Source organism: Eptatretus burgeri, chromosome 5, assembly GCF_056783735.1.
Source record: "Eptatretus burgeri isolate ZD-2024b chromosome 5, Ebu_testis_v1, whole genome shotgun sequence".
Classification (NCBI taxonomy): Eukaryota; Metazoa; Chordata; class Myxini; order Myxiniformes; family Myxinidae; genus Eptatretus; species Eptatretus burgeri.
In genome coordinates, this window is record NC_140965.1 from 112,071,114 (window position 1) to 112,091,764 (window position 20,651).

The 20,651-nt window shown below is 43.1% G+C and overlaps 1 protein-coding gene across 3 annotated transcripts in view; it reads right to left on the minus strand.

The window, feature by feature from the left end:
* Positions 1-20,651, minus strand: part of LOC147027167 (CUB and sushi domain-containing protein 3-like) — a 1,179,270-nt gene that overhangs the window by 409,277 nt on the left and 749,342 nt on the right. For all 3 annotated transcript variants that reach the window (XM_085883358.1, XM_085883359.1, XM_085883360.1), the window contains one exon: positions 6,085-6,198. In XM_085883358.1, coding sequence (XP_085739484.1) covers positions 6,085-6,198 — 114 coding nt within the window. The remainder of the gene's footprint in view (positions 1-6,084; positions 6,199-20,651) is intronic.

A 20,651-nucleotide genomic window follows, 5' to 3' on the forward strand; every position in this document is an offset into this window, starting at 1 on the left:
CATGTATTGACTCGCCATCCACCTTATCAGAAGACGTGTGACTTACGGTCACAACTTGATCTTTCTTCATGCAAGTATGTTCGATGACATTGCAACCACTCCTTGACTCAATAATCTTTTTCGCAACTTCCTTTTCATTGTCAGCATTTACGGTTTCATCAGCTGTACCACCAGAGGCAATGTTTCGCAGGGATGAATCTGAGCCAAATGGATTTCTGTCCTGGAGGAACTCAAGATGTTGCATCGTGTCTTTGTCATCTCGTTTCTGTCTTGCTTCTGTCATGTCCTTGTGTTGTTCACTTGATACAAAGTCTGTGTCAGTGAGCTCCGACATGGCACTGTTTACAATAGGACAAGCTGACATTGATAGCAGCCACTGTGCACGCTGAGACTCACTCATTCCTCAAGCACGTGCAAAGTCCTCCTGTTATTTTCATATTTCTCATCAACACCTGCTCAATAACCTTGTCTGATGATATAATCCAACCGGTAATGGTCACTCCAACAAATAAAATGGGAGCCTGATTTGTATCGTTCGCTGTAAATATATACACAGATAATTAGTGTACAGGGTGGCCTGAAAGTCACTTTGCCCACGCGAATCTATCGTACCTCCCTCCCTTCCCCTCTGCACTCCCCCACCGTGGTATGTGGAAACACCGAATCACTGACGCGGGAGTCAGTAAAAAGTTAGACGGCATGGCAGTTGGTGCTTGTGTTTGGGTGCATGAAAGGGCCACACACACATCGGCCAAACAATTGTTCAAGTGTGGATAGCTTTAGGCACCACGTATTGCAGATCTAACGACTCCAGACAACACTTTGTGCAGCTTCGTCAGGGAGAAAGTGTCAAGAAACCGATATAGGACGATTGAAGAATTGCACGCTGCAGTCGTGGCCTCTTTAGCACAGGTGACTCCACAAATGCTGCACCAATGATGTCTAAAATGACTTGTTAACTAATCCAGTGGTGCAAAGGGAATGATGGATTACATACAGATACAATGACTGATTAATTATTGTAAGTACTGCACAATAAAACCTGAATATTAAAAGAGTTTAAAGAATGAATGCTTCACTGGGGAATGGCAAGTCAACTTTCAGGCCACCCGTATGTGTTGTGTCCAGCAACAGTAAAGTACGGCAGCATGTCTTTGAGAAACTTCAGGTGAAGATCCCAGTTCCCTGTCCACTCTCTGCCTTGATGAACTGGCGAAGTCAATCAATCAACTCCATGTACTGCATCCAAAGACGTACAGTATGATAAGGAACCAAGAAAGCCTTCACTTCTTGTAGTTTATTCTGTACTCTGCCAAGGGAACCATCCAAACACATCTTATCTGCTGAGCACTTCACCACTCGTCAGTTCAAGTCAGATCAGGTATGGGAGCATGTGTCAGAACAGCACATCGCTGCATCCACTTTCCGCCGGTACTCCAGGGGCCTCCGTCTGGCCATCCCCCAGGCAGATGCCAGGCACATCCCCATCTCCTTGAGATGATGGTCAACCTGCTGCAACCACGAGGCACGTGGTCGGCCCATCAGCCTCCTCCACTCATGAGACTCCCTCGCTGAGAGAATCTGGTGAGCAGGATCAGTGTCAGGAAAACGAGCCACATGTCCATACAGCCGCAACTGACGCTCACGGACTATGCAGGTAACAAATCTCATCTGAGTCTCTCTCAGCAACCGCTCGTTGGACACAAAATCTGACCAGCGATAGCCAAGGATTCTCCGAAGACACCTGGTACCAAAGGAATTAATCCTCCATCTCAGATCCTTGGTCAGAGTCCAAGTCTCGCATCCATAGAGCAAGACTGGAAGCACCAAGGACCTGAAGACTCGGACTTTCGTCCTCCCGCACAGGTACCGGCAGCGCCACACCCGATGATCCAGTGAATCCATGACTCCCCAGGCACGACCCAGACGTCTATTGAACTCTGACTCACAGCCAGCAGAGACATGAATATCACTGCCAAGGTAAGTTAATCTCTCCACGAACTCAACATCCTCACCACAAACAGGCACAGACAGGACAGCAGCCTCCAAGATGTCATTGAAAGCCTGGATCTTAGTTTTGACCCAAGAAACCCGCAATCCCAGCAGCTCCGACTCCTCATTCAGCACCTCGAGGGCCCCCAAAAGGATGTCTAAAGTCGTCGCAAAGATGACTGCATCATCTGCGAAATCAAGGTCCGAGATCTTGACATTCCCAAACGATGCACCGCAGTTTGATTTTTCCGACATCCTCCCTAAAATCCAGTCCATACAAGTGCTGAAAAGTGTGGGGTCCAGTACACACCCCTGATGAGCTCCAGTAACAACTGGAGATAAGTCAGAGATGGTACCACCACACTTCACAGCACTCTCAGTACCAGAGTAGAGTTCAGACATCAGATCGATCAGTTTTGGTGGCACCCCACGAAGACCAAGAATCCTCCAGAGGACATCCCGATTCACTGAATTGAACGCTTTACAGAGATCAACATAGGCTGCAAGCAGCCCCTGCCGAAACTCTCGTCTGCGTTCGGTGAGGACACGAAGTGCAAGGATACGGTCAATCGTTGACCTCTTTTGTGTAAAGCCTGACTGCTCTGGACGCTGGTGCAAAAGCAGATGGTGGCGAACCCTATCAAGAATTATCCGAGCAAAGACCTTGCCCGGCACTGAGAGCAGCGTCACCCCTCGGTAGTTGTTGCAGTCTTGGCGATCACCCTTCCCTTTCCAGAGAGGGACAACAAGGCCCCTCTTCCAGTCAGTTGGGATGATGCCTGTGTTCCAGGCAGAGAACAAAACTGCATGCAATGACACGAGTGCAGCATTTCCACCAGCCTTGAGAAGTTCAGCATGGATACCACAGATCCCTGGAGCTTTATCCTGTTTCAACCGGTTCACCGCAGCCCGTATTTCCACAAGCGAAGGTGGACCACAATTGATTGGAGGGTCAGCAACAGGGATTGCAACACCATTGACGTCCAACTCAACAGCTGGTGGATCAGGCTGGAACAACCGCTCAAAGTAACCGGCCCAGCGGGCCTTCACTTCAGACTCCTCTGTCAAGAGCCTACCACTCTCTGCTCTAACTGCAGTGCTCCGAGGGATGGGCTTGGATGAACGCAAGGCACGAATTCCCCTGTAAGCGGGACGAGAATCACCTGTCCACAGGTGATGCTCTACCCCCTCACAGATTACTCGCACATAGGCCTCCTTGTCCACCCTCAGTGCACATACAGTTTTACGCCTCAGCTCCCTGAACAGCTCAGCTCTGCCATTCAGCCTGGCCCTGCGACTCTGGTCAATGGTATCCAGTGTCCTTTCAGAGACAAAATTCTTCTTTGCCCTGCAGTGAGTTCCAAGACATCCACTGGCAACATCAAGGACGGTGGTCTTGAAGGTAATCCACAACTCTTCAGGACCCCCCAAAGCACCCAGACACCCCAAATGTCCACTCAGCCTGTTCGCAAACTCCTCAGCTACTCTCTCATCCTTGAGCTTGCCAACATCCAGCCTCGGCTGGGATGGTACCATTCTCCAGGATTTAAGGTGCAGTTTTAGAGTTGTTACAACAAGCCTGTGGTCAGTATTGAGGAACTGAGCACTCCGGTAGACCCTACAGTTCTGGATCATCCTCCAACGACCGTCAATGAGGACATGGTCAATCTCCTTTGCCACACCGCCAGCGTTGGAATACCAAGTCCAGCGATGAGCTTGTGGGCGCTGAAACCATGAACCAGCCACCCTAAGTCCATGACTTCTTGCAAAGTTAAGGAACTTAGTGCTATTCTGATTCATAGTTCCTGACCCATGCGGACCAACACACATCTCATAACCATCCCTATCAGTTCCAGTCAATACATTGAAATCCCCTAAGACTAGAAGTGTATCTCGTCTGGGGCACTGATCAACCACAGACTCGAGTGTGGCGTAGAATGTGTCCTTCACGGTGAGATCACTCGCCTCAGTCGGAGCAGAGACAGAGACCAGGGAAATGACACCTAAGGAGTGACGAATCCTTAGTCTCATAATACGCTCGTTGACCGGTGTTACCTCAATTATCATTGGGGTCAGCTTATTGGACACAGCTACAGCAACTCCTTGAGTATGGTAACCATCAGAGCGACCAGACCAATAGTAGGTGTAACCACCCACCATTATCTCGCCGCAATCCGGTCTCCGAACCTCAGAGAGAGCTGCAAACACGATGTCCAAATGCTTGAGCTCAGATCATAACAGAGACAGGTGATCATCCTCTCTTAGGGATAGGACATTCCAGGCACCTACCTGAAGGGACCGCCTCAGGATAACCCAAGGAGACCACCGTCTGGTGGACGACACCTCAGCACCACTCCGACACACTCTCCCACAATCTGACCCAGGGAGGTTACCCTGTGGTTTCCCTCCTTCAATGTTAGCTGTTCAATGGCTGAAAGGATGACGTTGAGGTATCCACACTCGCTCGAAGATGTCTCACCTGGGTACAGATCCTGTCCCAGCAATAAATTGTCATCCAGTGTTTTACAGGCAAGGCGATGCATCTATGTGTGTTCTGTCCCTCGGATGGATATTAAATGAGCGTCCCAACTGACAGCAATAGTTGATGGATCTTCAAGATCCCACAGTGTCCTTCCTGAAGAGTAGGTGAGCTATCGCTTGTTCCATATCAAAATTACGAATCCCTGCCCTAACCTTCAGAGGGCATTGCATCAGCGGCACGGCTGTGCCCTCAGCCAATGATGCTACCCCACAGCCTTGTACTGCATAGCAAAGAGGGAGAGAAAGAGAACTGTTCAATTCAAGTCCTCATCCTCCGGTGAAACTGGAATGTGATTATTTACTTGGATTCCCTCTGAAGTATCAGACAATGAATCATGACAGGCTGGATTCCATATCTGTGAGTCCTGCGTATGCATGGTGCTTTGATCTGAATGTAACTGTTGTACAACATCACTTTCCACATCACTTGAAAAAAAAAATTGGTGGCGGAACGACATCAGTCTGAAAAGTTCTCTCCCTTGCTTTGTAAGACAGACTGTACAGGACAAACGACATCTTGTGTCTCACTCAATATTTTACATCTAAATAAACCATGTTCCACCAAGTAGATTTTATTTCTACTTTTTTAACGTTTGTTTCAAAGTATTTCTGTATTTGTTGAAGTTTTTTTTTTTTAAAGAAATAGCAATTTGTTTGAGGTTAAATTGTACATTGACTGGACTATACTTATTAAAAAGTAATTTGCCAATTAAATTTAATCAAACTATTGGAAAAATAACAACACTTTCAAGCTGGCACAGCTACGTTGGACCAACGTTGGAACAACAGTGGCCATTGTGTTGAGACAAAGTCGATTAGATGATCGGTCAAACATCGGTCCATCATGCCAATGTTGATCCATCATTGGCAGGTCAACACCTGACATTGGCCAAAGGACGTCATTATCCACAAAACTAATAGCCTTGTGTATTTCTATCTCAAAAAAAACATCTTTCAATAAAAAGTCTTTCCATTTGAATGCCAATGTTGAACCAATGTTTGCAATGTGTGTACGAAACAACCATCCATCCATCCATCCATCCATCGGGACCAAACTCTGTGCAGAGTGTTGGTGCTGCCGAAGCAGTCTCCTTAGCTATTGGACATAATCCTGGACGGGTTGCCACTCCGACACAGGATACCAGCATGCTGGCACTCATTTTGCCGACCTCAGAAGGATGACAGGCATAGTCAACCCCACCGGGTTTTTATTCAACAGCAAAGTGGGAGATGTGAACTCAGGATCCTCGGATCCCAAGCCCACCACTCTAGCCATGAAGCCAACACCAGGCATATGAAACAACCACAACGATGCCAACCCAAGTCCAATGTTTGTCCAACATCCCTCCCTGTGCCAGATGTCTTAATGGTTGAATGTACTATATTCAAAGCAGGAATGTCCTGAAATATTCGATTAGTTCACCGGCAATTCTTCGAAGGAAGTCAGATTATATCCAAACATAAACAGCTACCAAACATAATTTGTTGACACAACATAACCACCTCAACACATTTCAATTGCAATTCATCGAATAACCATGTACATCTTACCAGTGTGCTCTCCAGACAAGCTGATAAGAGACGGAGCCTGGTCTGAATCACCATCCCAAACTTCCAGCATATCTGATGGTGCTGTCGAGAATTCTTTGAACTGTGCAAATACCACTGCACACGGAGTCCAACTTTAGTGCCATGATCATTTTAATAAATATAAATCAATACAAACAACAGTTTCCACTTCATTCTGGGTTCCGATAGCTTGTTACAGAAACAAATAACGAAGTTCATTTATTTCACGTTCAACCTGTGCCTGAAAACATTGCTTACTGAAAAAAGCACATTCAATAATATAGTGGAAATTTTAAAAAGTTGCATCAAAACCAGTCTGGCATGATAATTTTTGAATGTAATCACTCACACAGCAGGAATGGACTCCAATACCCTAATGATGCCAAATGCAAGGTGAAGTCCTTCCCTAGCCATGATCAGCTTATAATAGGGTACAGGTTATTCATCCAAAATGTCAAGGAGGTTTTCCACTGTAAAATGGTGATCCTGCTTCCAAGCTTTCCCCCACATGAGATTGTGCAATCTACGGCGCTCTGTTTCATTGCCCTTTGGTTACAAGAGGCTGAGTTTCAGGATAAACGTTTTTGCTTCGCACAGTCAGATTTGTGACCATGCAGCTCTTTACAGCTTTATGGAATGGTCATGTTGTCCGCACATGGCCAGGTTGTCAGCTACTGAAGCGACTCACCCTCACTGGCTTGCCAGTGGGAAGGGTGATTGTGACACCCTGCAGAACTAAAACCAACACCTGACAAAGGGCGGATGAGCTCCCTTTGGAAGCTCATGTCTATCCATGAAGGAGATGGTGTCTCCGAAAAATAAAAACACCCATCCGGTTGGATCAGTTCATGGCAGGAAGGTCTTCCGCCAGTTAAAAAAAAATCCGAACACCAATATGCATCTCGGATTCAGTGGTTTTGAAATTGCTAGGCCCTCCCCTTCACGTGACATCCTGCGGCAACCCCTAGTTGTTGTGCGAAGTCGAAAATTTGTGGCTGCGGCTGCGGCTGCTGCTAAAGAGGCATGTGCAGAAAAATGAGAGCATCGGAGTTAGAACATGGAATTTTAGGTACAATGACAGGCAAGGGGAGCCTTGACATTGTATATATTAAAATTATATATATATATATATATATATATATATATATATATATATATATATATTTGAATAAATAAAAGGGGAGAGAGAGTAGGTGGACACCATGATGAGAAAAGTTGACATATTGTGTGTACAGATGACAAAACGGACTTGTAAGAGTACAAAATAACGAGAATACCATATTGTATTACTGTTGAGAATAGAGAAAAAGAAATGCAGTTGGAGTCATATTGGATTGAAGAAGGAGTGGAAAGGGAAAACACTTGAAATGAAGATAATTAGTGATCGGTTGATGCTAGCGAAGTTGGTGATGGAAAATGGACCGGTGAATATAATCTCAGCATACACGGCATAAACTGGGTGTTCTGACTAGGAGAAAGGCATTCGGAGGGGAGTTGGAAGACCAGAGTCGGGAGGGTACCTGCTGGAGAGAAGGGTATAATCGGTGCAGACTTAAATGGCCAAGTAGGACGATAAGTGGGTGGATTTGAATTGGAACATGGAGGAAATGGATATAGCAGGATATATTAAGATGGGGAGAGGATTCTTCAGATTTATTGGAGCATTGAGCAATTTATTGTGAATACAGGTTCAGAAAGGAGAACCATCTGTTAACCCACAAAAGTAGAGGTAATCGTCACCACATTGATTACATATATGTAAGAAAGAGTGACAAGAAGTAGGCTATGAATTGTAAGGTTTGATTGGGGGAAGCAGGGGTGAGCCACCATAAGCTGTTAGTCATGGACATGAGGTGGAGAAAGAAAAGACAAGGCGCGAGGACGAGAAGGGAGAAGATTAAACTGTATAATCAGACAGGAAAAAAAAAATCTGGTCCTCTTCAAGGAGAAAGTCCAGAGAAAGCAGAGAGAGCTACACGAGGATGGAAGACTGTGAAACTGCAGGAGAAGACCAAGCAAGACCAAGGATACTGAGGGATCTGTGAAGGAGGTTCAAATGCAGGAGGTTGGAAAAGCACTTGACAAAATGAAAAGAGGGAAAGCCTGTGAACCATCTGAAGTTGTGATCGGGTTAGTGAAGGCGTTAGGAGCCGAGAGAGATAGGCGGATGGTGGAGTTGACGAGGAAACTGCAGAGTGATGAGAAGATACCAGATGATTGGAGGAAGAGCATAATAATCCCATTTTCAAACAGAAAAGGGACATCTTCGAGTTAGACTGTGGAAATTACAGAGGGATAAAATCGATGGAGCATCGTATGAATGTACTGGAGAGGATTTTCGATCTAAGGCGAAGGGAGATTGTGAAAAGAGATGAGATGCAGTGTGGGTTCATGCAAGGAATGGGAACAGTGGATGTGATTTTCATCATGAGCAGGTTCAAGAAAATATTATGGACTGGAAGAAACTAAGACTGTGCACTGGGCATTCATATATCGAGAGAAGACATTTGATAGGATTCCAAGAGAAGTGGTGTACTGGTGTTTCAGGAAGAAGGGTGAACCTGAGAAGATTGTTGGGATCGTGATAGAAATGTACGCGGGGAGTCAACGCTATGGTCAAGCCAATGAATGGGCACTCACAATATTTTAGAGTGGAGGTTGGTCTCCCCAGGTTTCTCCACGAAATCCCTTACGTTTTGTAACAGCAATGGACATGTTGAGTGACAACATCAGAGATGGAGAACTGTGGGAGCTCCTGTTCACAGACAACTTTGTCATAAGAGCAGTCAAAGGAAGAGCTGCAGATAAGAGTGCTGGAATGTCAGGAGAACACAGAGGTAAGGCCTGAAGGTTAATGCCAGAAATACAGAGGTTATGGTGTGTGGTAAGACTGGTGAAGACAAAGCCAAGATTGTAGATATAAGGGGTGTAAGGAGAACTGACACAAGTGGACAAAACCACGTACCGTGGTTCATCACAAAAGGAAGTGGGAAGTTGTGAAGCAGAAATCCAGGATAGAGTGAAGGCAGCATAGACCGAATGTAAGGAGGTTAATGAAGTCATCTGTGATAGAAGGATACCAATAAATTGAAAGTTATATTCCAGAAGACAGTGATTAAGGCTGGTTAATTAAAAATAGGTATTGAGAAAAAGCAAAGAGGAGTTGCTGGAGAAGACAGAGATGAGAATGCTTCAGAGGATTCTCAGAGTATCATGAAGAGACCAGGTGAGGAATGAGGAGATATGCAAGAGAGCTGGAGTTGCAAGTATCACAGAAAGGATTAGAGAGATTAGGTTGCTTTGGTTTGAGCATGTGATGAGGAAAAAGGATGGAAAACCAATTAATAAAGCAGGGAATTAGCCAAGTAGATGAAAAATATCAAGAGGATGACATAAGTGAAGGTGGAGGGAGCTGGTGGAATGAGATTTGAAGAGCGTTTGATTTAGAGAGGAAGATGCGGAAGACAGAGTGGAATGGAGAAGGTTGATCCAAGTGGCCAACCCTGAACTGTTAGCATTAAGGCACAGAAGAGAAAAATAACAACTATATTCTGCTATTGCTACTCTTACTCTCTTATGTTTCTGCCCAATCCCAGTCCCCTCCAGATTAATTTTCGTATACAATATCGAGGCTCCTATAAGAGCTAACAAACAGATCATCAACACCTGGTGTTGGCCTAATGGCTAGAGTGGTGGGCTTGGGATCCTCGGGTCCTCAGTTCAAAACCTGCATGGCTGTTGAATTAATACCAGGTGGTGTTGACTCAGCCTGTCATCCTTCTGAGGTCGGCAAAAATGAGTTCCAACTTGCTGGTATTGTTGCAGTGGTGACCCATTCAGGATTGTGCCCAATAGCCCAGGAGACTGTTTCGGCGGCACCGACAATCTGCACAGTGTTTGGTCCCGATGGATGGATGGACACAGAACGTACAACAAGGGGAGCAGGAGACAAGAGGGGCAGGAGAGGGAAGCAGAAAGCAGTGGGAAACAGAGACATGAGGAGATCTGTGGAAGGGAGAGGGATGGGGTGGGGTTGACTGGGTAAACAAGATGGACATTACAGGGACTTTCAGGTCCTTACATCACAGGGACTTTCAGGAAGGAAAACAGGCTTTTTAAAGGAGGTGGTTTTGGGGTGGATTAACAGGGTGAGAAAAAGACCATGGTTTTGGATGGGGGAAGATAAGAGATGTTGGTGAACACCTGTTTTGAAGATCTGGAGGGAAGAGTGGGATTGAAGAGAGTGTGGGAGTTTGTTCCAACGGTGGGGAAAAAAAGAGGAATGAAAGAGTGAAGGTGAGCAGTAATTCTTGATTTTGGTAGTTTTACCAGAAAGGAGTTGCTGGCGGACCTTGAGCACTCTGCGGTATATGGGGGGACAAATCTCAGACAGAGCTAGAGAGGAGATGGTACAAGACAGAAAGACCACCGACCTGCCTGTGGTGAGAGAGTGAGAGATCCAAAGACACAGCCTCATCGCGAGAGATACCAATGATCTTAAATGCCTTGGTTTCCACAGCATGAAGCCGAGAAAGGTGAGAGGCAGGAGCACCAGCCCATAGGGGAGAGCAGTACTCCATCAGGCTGTGATTTAAAGCTTTGTATGTCATACAGCGGATAGGTGCAATATTGCGATGAATCGTGCACTTTTTGATAAAAGCATCAAACTTGGTAGACATAATCAGTTGGCTATTGCAAACAAAATTAGATATAGTGCTATCCTAGATTTTGCTGATGAAGGCTATGGCAGCCATCTTACAAAATTGCCACCACCCAATACTAAAATAGCATAAAACTCAGCAACCAAGAGGCCTCGGATCCTAATTCTGGTGTCTATATATATCGTGTCTATAAGAAGGCAATGTCGAGTATGTGTACCACTTATTGAACCACTTTTTAAAGATAAATCCCCTTTTATAGGTTATGGAGACAAGTTTGGAGGTCTATAGATTGCTTAATTTTACATTTATGAAAACATGATAAAACCAGTACCAAGGTCCTGCATGAGATTTCCTGTGTTATGGACCCTCCTGGAGTGACCCGGTCTGAATCTAAATTGATGATCAGAAATCAAGCCATTGCAGAAGAGGAAGGATTTCATATCCGAAGCGATGATGGATTCCACAACCTTGCTGATGATTGGGAGAAGGCTAATTGGTCCGTTGTTGCAGAGATCGGTTTTCACATCTTCTTTATGCAGAGCGTTAATGTTTACTGATTTCCAAGCAGATGGCAGATGACCTTGAGCAAATGAGAGGGTGAATGGACCAGAGAAAGGGTGAGCAAGAGCAGCAGAACAGGTTTTTAGGACACGTGGGCTGATGCCGTCTGGACCGGTTGCAGAATCTGATTTGAGTTTAGACAGCAAGCTCTCCATCTTGTCAAGAGAAAAGGACACAGAGTCCAGGTACAGCTGGGTGCGACTGGGTAAGGTGGGTTCAGAAAGTGATGGGTTTGGGACACAAGATTTAGCTGCAAACACGGAGTTTAGGCATTCAGCCTTTTCATGTGCAGTGTCAGCTGTGTGGCCATTTCAGTTAAGTGAAGGGATGGAGGGGGAACATACACCAGAAACACACTTAGTCGCCACCAGGATTTGGAGGAGGGAGAAAGGTTTGAGCAGAGGAGAGAGGTTACATGTATTGAAAGAGAAACCCTTGCCTTTTTACCCTCACAAACTCTGAACGTCCAGTAAATCACTCCCTCCTCTCTCCTTCTTCTTTCGCCCTTGGACCTGACTTATTGGTTCTGTTAACTCAAGAGCTTCCCTTTATAATTTAAATTCTGTTACCCATCTCCAACTTATGGTCTCTCCTATTTCTACCTCGGAACATCATATTACACCCAATGAGACACCGTTTCCAGCCTTCATATGCAATTCCTAACCTTGTTCTGTCAAGGATGTACATGTTATTAGTCTCGTCCTGAAGGGGATGCGAGACAATCACAATGCGTGCGTGCGTGTGTGTGTGCGTGTATTTTTGTTTTAAAAATGTTTTTCTTTGCAACTGCTTGTCCGATCGATGTGAAATGTTAAACATAGGAGGGACTCCCCATGGAAAATATTTTGTTGCTTACTCTGAGGACATAGGTCACATGATTTGCGAGTCATATTGGATTAAAGGAAACATTTGGACATCACTTTCTCCAAAACAGCTCAACAAAATAATTGAAACTTGGCATATGTTATCAACTCACCATGTGGGAAATAGGGTGATAACTGATAACAATGACATCATCAGTGAAGTGTTGGTATTCCAGCCATAATTGGTTAAATTGAAATCTTTATCTGAAAAGTCTGAAACTTCATATATCTGATGCGAGTGAAATTAATTTATGACATTCATAACTCAGGCCAATAAACTATGTGACATAATAGGGTGGGTGCATTGATGCTATGGGCATATGGGCCATAATAGCAGCTTGTTCTGTTAATGATGGTATTTTTGTTCAGAATGAAGGTGCGAGGTGAGAATATGTGCACTACAAGTGCCATTCAAGTTGTTCTATTGTCATTTCATCCCATTTTGTGACTTCTCACCCTTGCCACTGTTATTCTGCTCTTTCATAAGCAGACACCTGTGTATAGAATAGGCCACTATCCATTGAACAAAACCAAGCAATGATTATTATTTCAGACAATGTGAGCATGAGTTATGGACAGAATATGGAAGCAAAAGTGTTGGTGATTTCACCCCCCCCCCGCCCTGCCTTTTTCTTCAATTCCAAACATTTACCTCAAAACTCCACCCAATCCCCTTATCCCCTTTTTTTCACACCCCCTCACCCAACCTCAAAACTACTTTGTTTCTCCTTTAATTTGATTTTGTTCGCCTGGCACCCCTACCAGCCCAGCCCCCCACCTTACTCTCCACCACTACCCAATTTGATTTGTGTGTACTTACTTCAAATGACAGTCTAGTCCATTAACACAAGTGCTCTCATAAAAAAAAGATATGAAAATATAGATATGAAGAATATTTAAAACCAGAGAAGCTACTCGGCACTGCTCAGTGGGCGGGGGAACAGGGGGTAATCGGCGCTGTCCTGTGGGAGCTCCTGTTTGTGTTGGACATTGAAAAGCGATGGAGTTATTGGCCTCATGGTGGTTACCTTTTGCCTGTGGGCCGGCGGCAGCACTGCCTGACCCCACATCCCAATATACACTTTAGAGCTGACTTTGATGGACTCAAAACAGACATCAAGGCCAATGTGTGGTAGCTTAAAACCTTGACCAGATTCTGAAGTACCTACACCTAAAAGTTGGTGCCTCTAGGTGTTACGGTTCGGCCGTGAAAGAATAACGCACAAACACTTAAAATTATTTTCAAGATACAGATAATAACTTCAGAGGATATGAAATATGAAGAGAAAAAAAAAACACAAAAGTAAATAAATATTCCCATCTCTTCAATGATATCAATAAAATCTTTAGCCATCCAAAATCAACATCAATTTTTATAACATCAATTCATAAAATAGATTGTCATTAATTGGTGTCGTCTAATCATGGTGAATGCTTGGAGAAAAGTATACTTTTGAAAAGGCCGAACAGAATGAATGGAGGAGTTGGAAGACCATTTATATGGAACCATTCCAAACAACATCCAGCATAAATCGTGATGGAGTCACAAAAGAAAAACAGATAAAAGAGACCAATTTTCGCAAAAGCAAAACCCATCAATGAGCCAATTGGTGGAAAGCATTTCTGGCATGTTTGAAAGGTATATTCACCTTTCGTCTTCAACATTATCAGCTCCAAACTAATCCCATGCATAATGCTGCAAACAAGCAACGGAGCAGGGAAGATTAATGAACGGCGGTGGTTGAATGAAAGCTGTTATGTTCAAAGGCTGAATGCACAACTCAACACCTTTATTCCTCGGTTCTCCCATCGATGGAATAGCCTTCTGGAAGCCGTTCATTCCCACTCTTCCCTCCAGGGATTTAAACAGGCAGTGCACTACCACATTGTGTCATCTCCTATCCTGACTCTTGATCTTTATTCCAGACATTAAGCCAAACATCTTAGTTGCTGGTTGTGTCTGTCTGTCTGTCTGTCTGTCTGTCTGTCTGTCTGTCTGTCTGTCTGTCTGTCTCTCTCTCTCTCTCATTACGAGAATTAATGTTGTGATTCTTCCCCATTAAAAAATAAAGCAAAATCAACTCCACCTGGTATTAATTCAACAGCCAAGCAGGATTTGAACTGAGGACCCTCAGATACCAAGCCCACCACTTAAGCCATTAAGCCAACATTAGGCATACATAGCAAGATATTTCAGAAAGTTGTGGACGAGTTCTGACAAAACATGGTGGATGAGTTGGTTAGTTGACAAGAACAAGCCGATTCGTTTTTTATTCAGATCAGGCCTATCATTGGGATACACAATGTAAACTGTTCAGTCTGGTGGACGTATGCGCTCTACTGAGTGTCATTCTAGTTATTTATGTAAATGTACAATGACGTCTTCCTCACATCTTTGTCCTGCATTGACAGAAAAAAAAACACAACAACCATTTAAAAAGGAAAATGTGTTTTTGGATCCAGAGATGAGACTCGTGGAGGAGCAGGAACACATAACGGACCAGGATGTAACATAACAAAACTTGAGGGGGAGCACTCGGTATAGTGCAAAACCTCTGCCGCCAATACTGCTGGGTCACTTAAGTGAACCTGATATCCTATTCATTGTAGATCAAAACGGATCAGACTCTACTGAACCACGATTGAATAAACTAAACTAGATCGACACGCATGCAGAAACGCCAAAAAAATAAAATCGAAATTTTTTTGAAAAAAAAGTTGTAAAATTTGTTTTTTTTTTTCTCTAACAAATTTTTTGGGGGGTGGAGGGGGGTTAGAAATCACTTAAAACATGTAGAGATGTAAAGAAAAAATTAAAATATTTTTCAAATAAAATCGAAATTTTTTTGAAAAAAAAGTTGCAAAATTTTGTTTTTTTTTTTCTCCAACAAATTTTTTTTGGGGGAGGGGGGTTGGAAATCACGTAAAATATGTAGAAATGTAAAAAAAATTCAAATATTTTTAAATAAAATCGAATTTTTTTTGAAAAAAAGTTGCAAAATTTTGTTTGTTTTTTTTCTCGAACAAATTTTTTTTTTGGTTGGAAATCACTTAAAACATGTAGAAATGCAAAAACAAAAATTCAAATATTTTTAAAAATGGCCGCCATAGCGGCCATATTGGACTTTGGACCAAGTCCACAATCTTATGGCATGATCCTTGGACCATACCTAATCCCCCCACCAAGTTTCGTCGAAATCCGTCCAGGAGTTTTTTCCGTAATACTGTTAAACAAACAAACAAACAAACAAACAAACAAACAAACAAACAGACAGACAGACAGACAAGACAGGGGTGAAAACAGTAACCTCGGTCCATCTTCGATGGCGGAGATTAATAACAGTGGAAAGAGAGTGGGGACAAACAACAGGGTAGTATGACAAAGTAGAGGGAGACTTGGAGGGATACTGGGCAGGGATGAAAGATGAGAGGATCCCGTTTAGAGTGACACATTAGTTTGGAGAGTGGAGGATGATGGTCAGCCATGAGAGGATGTGGTCCTCAAGACCAGAGACAGAGGGAATGGAGAGCAAGGCGGTTGTCATTCTGTATCAAATACTCAACACATGTTGAGAGATGTCCCTGACAACATGACTGTGACTGAAGACCTCCATCCATTGTTTGGAGAGCAGAAGCACCATGTTTAGTGCAGGGTGACATGGTCTGTCTCCAAACTGATGGTGTGAGATCAGGCTCTTGGAGAAAAGGAGGAATTTGATGTCAACTGCAAAAATGGATTACATTACCTTGATGGTGATTACAAATAAGCCAAATTGGCCGACAGTTAAGATGTTTTTGCACCATGTCTGTGTCATGCAGATGCTGTATGTTATCTGACTTCTGAGCACAGGCCAGGTGACCGAAGGCAAATGATGAGGTGAACAGAGCAGAAAGAGGATTTGCAATAGCGGCAAAGCAGGTTTTGAAGACTCGTGCGCCGATGCTGTCTGGGCCAGTTGAAATATCAGAATTGAGGGTTGCCCAAAACACAAGATTTTGACGTAAACACAGAATTGAGGTGCCCTGTCTTCTCAAGAGCAGAGTCAGCTGTGGAGCCACATGAAGTGAGGGAAGAGATGGAAGGCGAGCATACACCAGAGAAAGATTTAACAATGTACCACCAGGCTTTTGAGGAAGGAGACAAGTTTGAAAGTTCATTTTTGAGGTTGGCCAGATGTTGTTTCCTGGCTTTCCTGAGTGGGGACATAATTGTTCTGGGCTTTGCACAATGATATGAGGTTGCCTTCGTCAGATTTGTCTTGAAGGAAGAGAAGGCAAGTTGTTTCAAGGCAACTGCTCACTTGCAGAATTTGGTGTACAATGGGTGGAAGGAGGGGTATATGACAACTGTGGACAAGCGACAATTATTCTATGCATAAGAGACAGAGCAGGTGTCTGCAGAATAATTATCAGGCTGAGTTAATATCAAGAGTGGTGGAGAGAGGAGACAAGTCCTGAAGTGAGATGGCAGCAGTCACTGAGAGTCAGCCTGAGGGAGTGGTCATACTCAGCAGTGCTGAGGTGGCTCTCTGGTCATATCCAGAAAAATGTTGACTCTTATAAACACGTGATCAGATGAACCACTGGGAGCATTGGATCAGAAGAGGAGGCATTAGCACGAAAAATGTTCAATCACAAACCAAGAAAGGAGGCTTTGCCAATGGCAGAAATCTGGGTCAGAAAGTTAAAAGATCGAGTCAGGCCCATTGTTGCAACAGAAGTCCTTTGATGCCATGCCATGGCCGTTGACAGAAGTACCAACACCCAGCCAATTGCATTGTGATAACTGAAATCACCACATATGAGGAAGAGAGAGTTGCATTGGGTGGTTACAAGTTGGTCCATGTCATCTGAGAGAGATGTAGATGGAGTTATCATTGTTATGAGGATAGTAGAACACACAGACAAACAAGAGGAGGGGGTGGGGGGGAATGTGCAGGCAATGTTACTCCTGGGGGTTTTCAGGGGTAAGAGCAGGACACGGAGAGTGAGAAATAGAGTTTGTGATGTAACTCGCAACTCCGACACTGGGTCGTTGTTCAGGTCTGTTGAACTGAATGAGACAATAGACAGAGAGAGAATAGACACAAAAGAGTACGTACCTCCAGTGGAAGGATTCTGTTGAGCAGTGTTGCCGCTGCTAAGTATATATATATATATATATATATATATATATATATATATATATATATATATATATATATATATATATATATATATATATATATATATATATATATATTTCAGAAACTTCAACTGTAAATTTATGGTAGTAATTGCTCTATTCTCCCCCCCCCCCAAATTAAATTTCCCACCTCAATTTGAAATGCAAACACTCATGGAAGTGCTGTACGAAGAAATAACAATTAAACGAGCAAAATATCATTGTGAAACCGACCTGTGGAAACGTTTTGTTTTCATGAAGTTTAGTGCAATAATTTCTTCAGCTCACATCAAACTTGCGAACACCATCCCTCTGGGACAAAATATTTATATTCCAGATTTAAAAAAAACAACCTCAGGCAGAAACAAACAAAAAAAAGTCCCGACATCTCCTTAATGTGTGACTTCTTGAAGTGACAATCATCGTCGTTCATATGCTGCAGATTATCAGTAATTCTTGTACGGACATGGCAGTGCCACTGATGCAGTGCCTCCTGTAAGTTACAGCATGAATTTTGACTTTGGCAGGGTGCCGGGCCGCTGGCGATAACTCACCGACTCTTCGTGAAGGACACCGTGGGTTCTTTAACATCCAACAACTAATGGCGGCAGATCGGATGAATAGTGTAATGTCAATCCGAGAGATTGCACACACATTGATGCCTTGCCCTGCCTGCGAAACATCAGGATGACAATTCATTGCTCAGCCGAGATTCAAAGACAAAGTATCTCACAATACTTCCAGCTAGCCTTCCAGCACACGACCCTCTCAGAAATCCTTCCGGCCCATGGCCCCAGTTATTTCCAACTTATTGTGGGATTGGCTCGGGAACATTTCTGGCCTGTGTTTCATGACATTGTTGGCCAGGCCTGAAGTTTGACTGAAGGTGGCAGGAAATGGAATTTGTTCAATGCGCTGACAATAACTTTTCATCCATTCCTCATGCTATTGAGCTTGGAATTACTGTGTGCCTTTCGCTACAGAGAAAAGAAAATTCAAAACAAATTTTAAAGTAAAGTTTCAAGAGAAGTAGAAAGTACAATACACCTATTTGAATTACAAAGCTAAGTAAAGCAATGCTATGGTAAATCAAAGACGGTACACACACACACACACACACACACACACACACACACACACACATATATATATATATATATGTGTGTGTGCGTGTACCGTATCCCTGTGTCGTAAGAGGCGACCAGGGTTGCGTCAGGAAGGGCATCCGGCGTAAAACATGTGCCAAATCACGATGCGGATCATACGGATGATCCGCTGTGGCGACCCCTAACGGGAGCAGCCGAAAGAAGAAGAAGAAGATGTATATATATATATATATATATATATATATATATATATATATATATATATATATATATATATATATATATATATATATATATATATAAAGACCCACTCATCTCTCACCTGTGAATGGAGGGAACAGCCAATCAACTCTCACCTAATCAACTAAACCCAGATGATTTGGATTATATAAATAAATTAACACCTCCCATGCTCCTCTTGATAAGGTCTGATACAGCATAGCACTTACCTTGGGTAGGCCTTCTTGGTTGCTTTATGCAGCAGTTTCGGCTCGAGGAGCATGGGAGGTATATATATATATATATATATATATATATATATATATATATATATATATATATATATATATATATATATATATATATCTTCTTCTTCTTTCGGCTGCTCCCGTGAGGGGTCGTCACAGCGGATCATCCGTATGATCCGCATAGTGATTTGGCACATGTTTTACGCCGGATGCCCTTCCTGACGCAACCCTGGTCGCCTCTTACGACACAGGGATAAGGTACACCTATTTTAACCGGGGTATACACCGGCCCAGTATACTGGTACTCATTTAGCCGACCTCGGAAGGATGACAGGCTGAGTCAACCCCCATATATATATATATATATATATATATATATATATATATATATATATATATATATATATATATATATATATATATATATATATATATATATATATTAATATTTCGGCATGCCCCTTTCTTTGTTCCACCATCAAATTTTTGTTACTGCATGAAATGAAACAAGATTTGGCAGATATACTGATGATATTATTGTCTTCAATAAGAGGCCCTCAAAATTCGTTTTGATGCATTTTCACAAACTCCAACCGATTCCATCCAAATTTGGTACGATTATGGCTTTTGGTCCAACTTAGGTCATTGGATATAAATTTTTTCCATAACACTTCCGATATTCGAAAAAATCGATAAATCGATATCCCTTATGGGATTTTCCATTCAAATGCACTCAAATTTAAGGCTTACGGGGAACGCAAATTTCCACTTTGCCCCAGGCGCTGTTTACCTCCGCTACGCCAAGCTGTTAGGGTTAGGGTTATGGTTTGGGTTAGTGTTAGTGTTAGGGTTAGCTACTCTAACACTAACCCTAACCGCTAACCCTAACAGCTAACCCTAACCTTAACAGCTAACCCTAACCCTACCCGAACCCTAACCGCTAACCCCTTAACCCCCAACAGCCATTCATTTAATTTGCAAGAAAGCCCGAGCAACGCCGGGCTTTACTACTAGTGTGTGTGTGTATATATATATATATATATATATATATATATATACATATATATATATATATACATATATATATATATATATATATATATATATATATATATATATATATATATACATATATACATATATATATACATATTATATACAGACACACTGTATATTATAAACAAACAGATGTTTAGTTCTTCAGAACTTCAATATGGATACAAACAAACACGACATAATAGTGACCAAAGCTTTTCATGCTGCACTCTTCAGGGTAAAGATCGCAGTCAGTGAAGGAGGAAGTGAAGGCGCGTGCTGATATACACAGGTCTCAATAAGGTAGACACTGATTGGTTCAACCGTAATGACATCATGGTTAATCCGAACGCCCATTGGTCGGCTCATCATCTTCACCTCGAGATACCATTGGCTGGAGCAGAGTTCGTCGATGATTGACGTTTGCAACCACATCCTGGAGAGAGGGGGGAGGCCCTCCCCGAAGGTCCATTCACCATTTGTTCCCGTACTTCCCTTGATCTTTCCATGCTGAAAGAGACACAGAGATCGTACAAATTCCTTTTGACGACATAAAATTTCTTGAGGTGGAAAGGATGAAAGTTGCTTCCAACATACATAAATTAAACGAGCTCCGACCTCAGCTCAATATCCTCAACATATCTGCATTGTACTGGTCTGCACAGATAGGGTTGGCAACCAGGTGCTGTTCA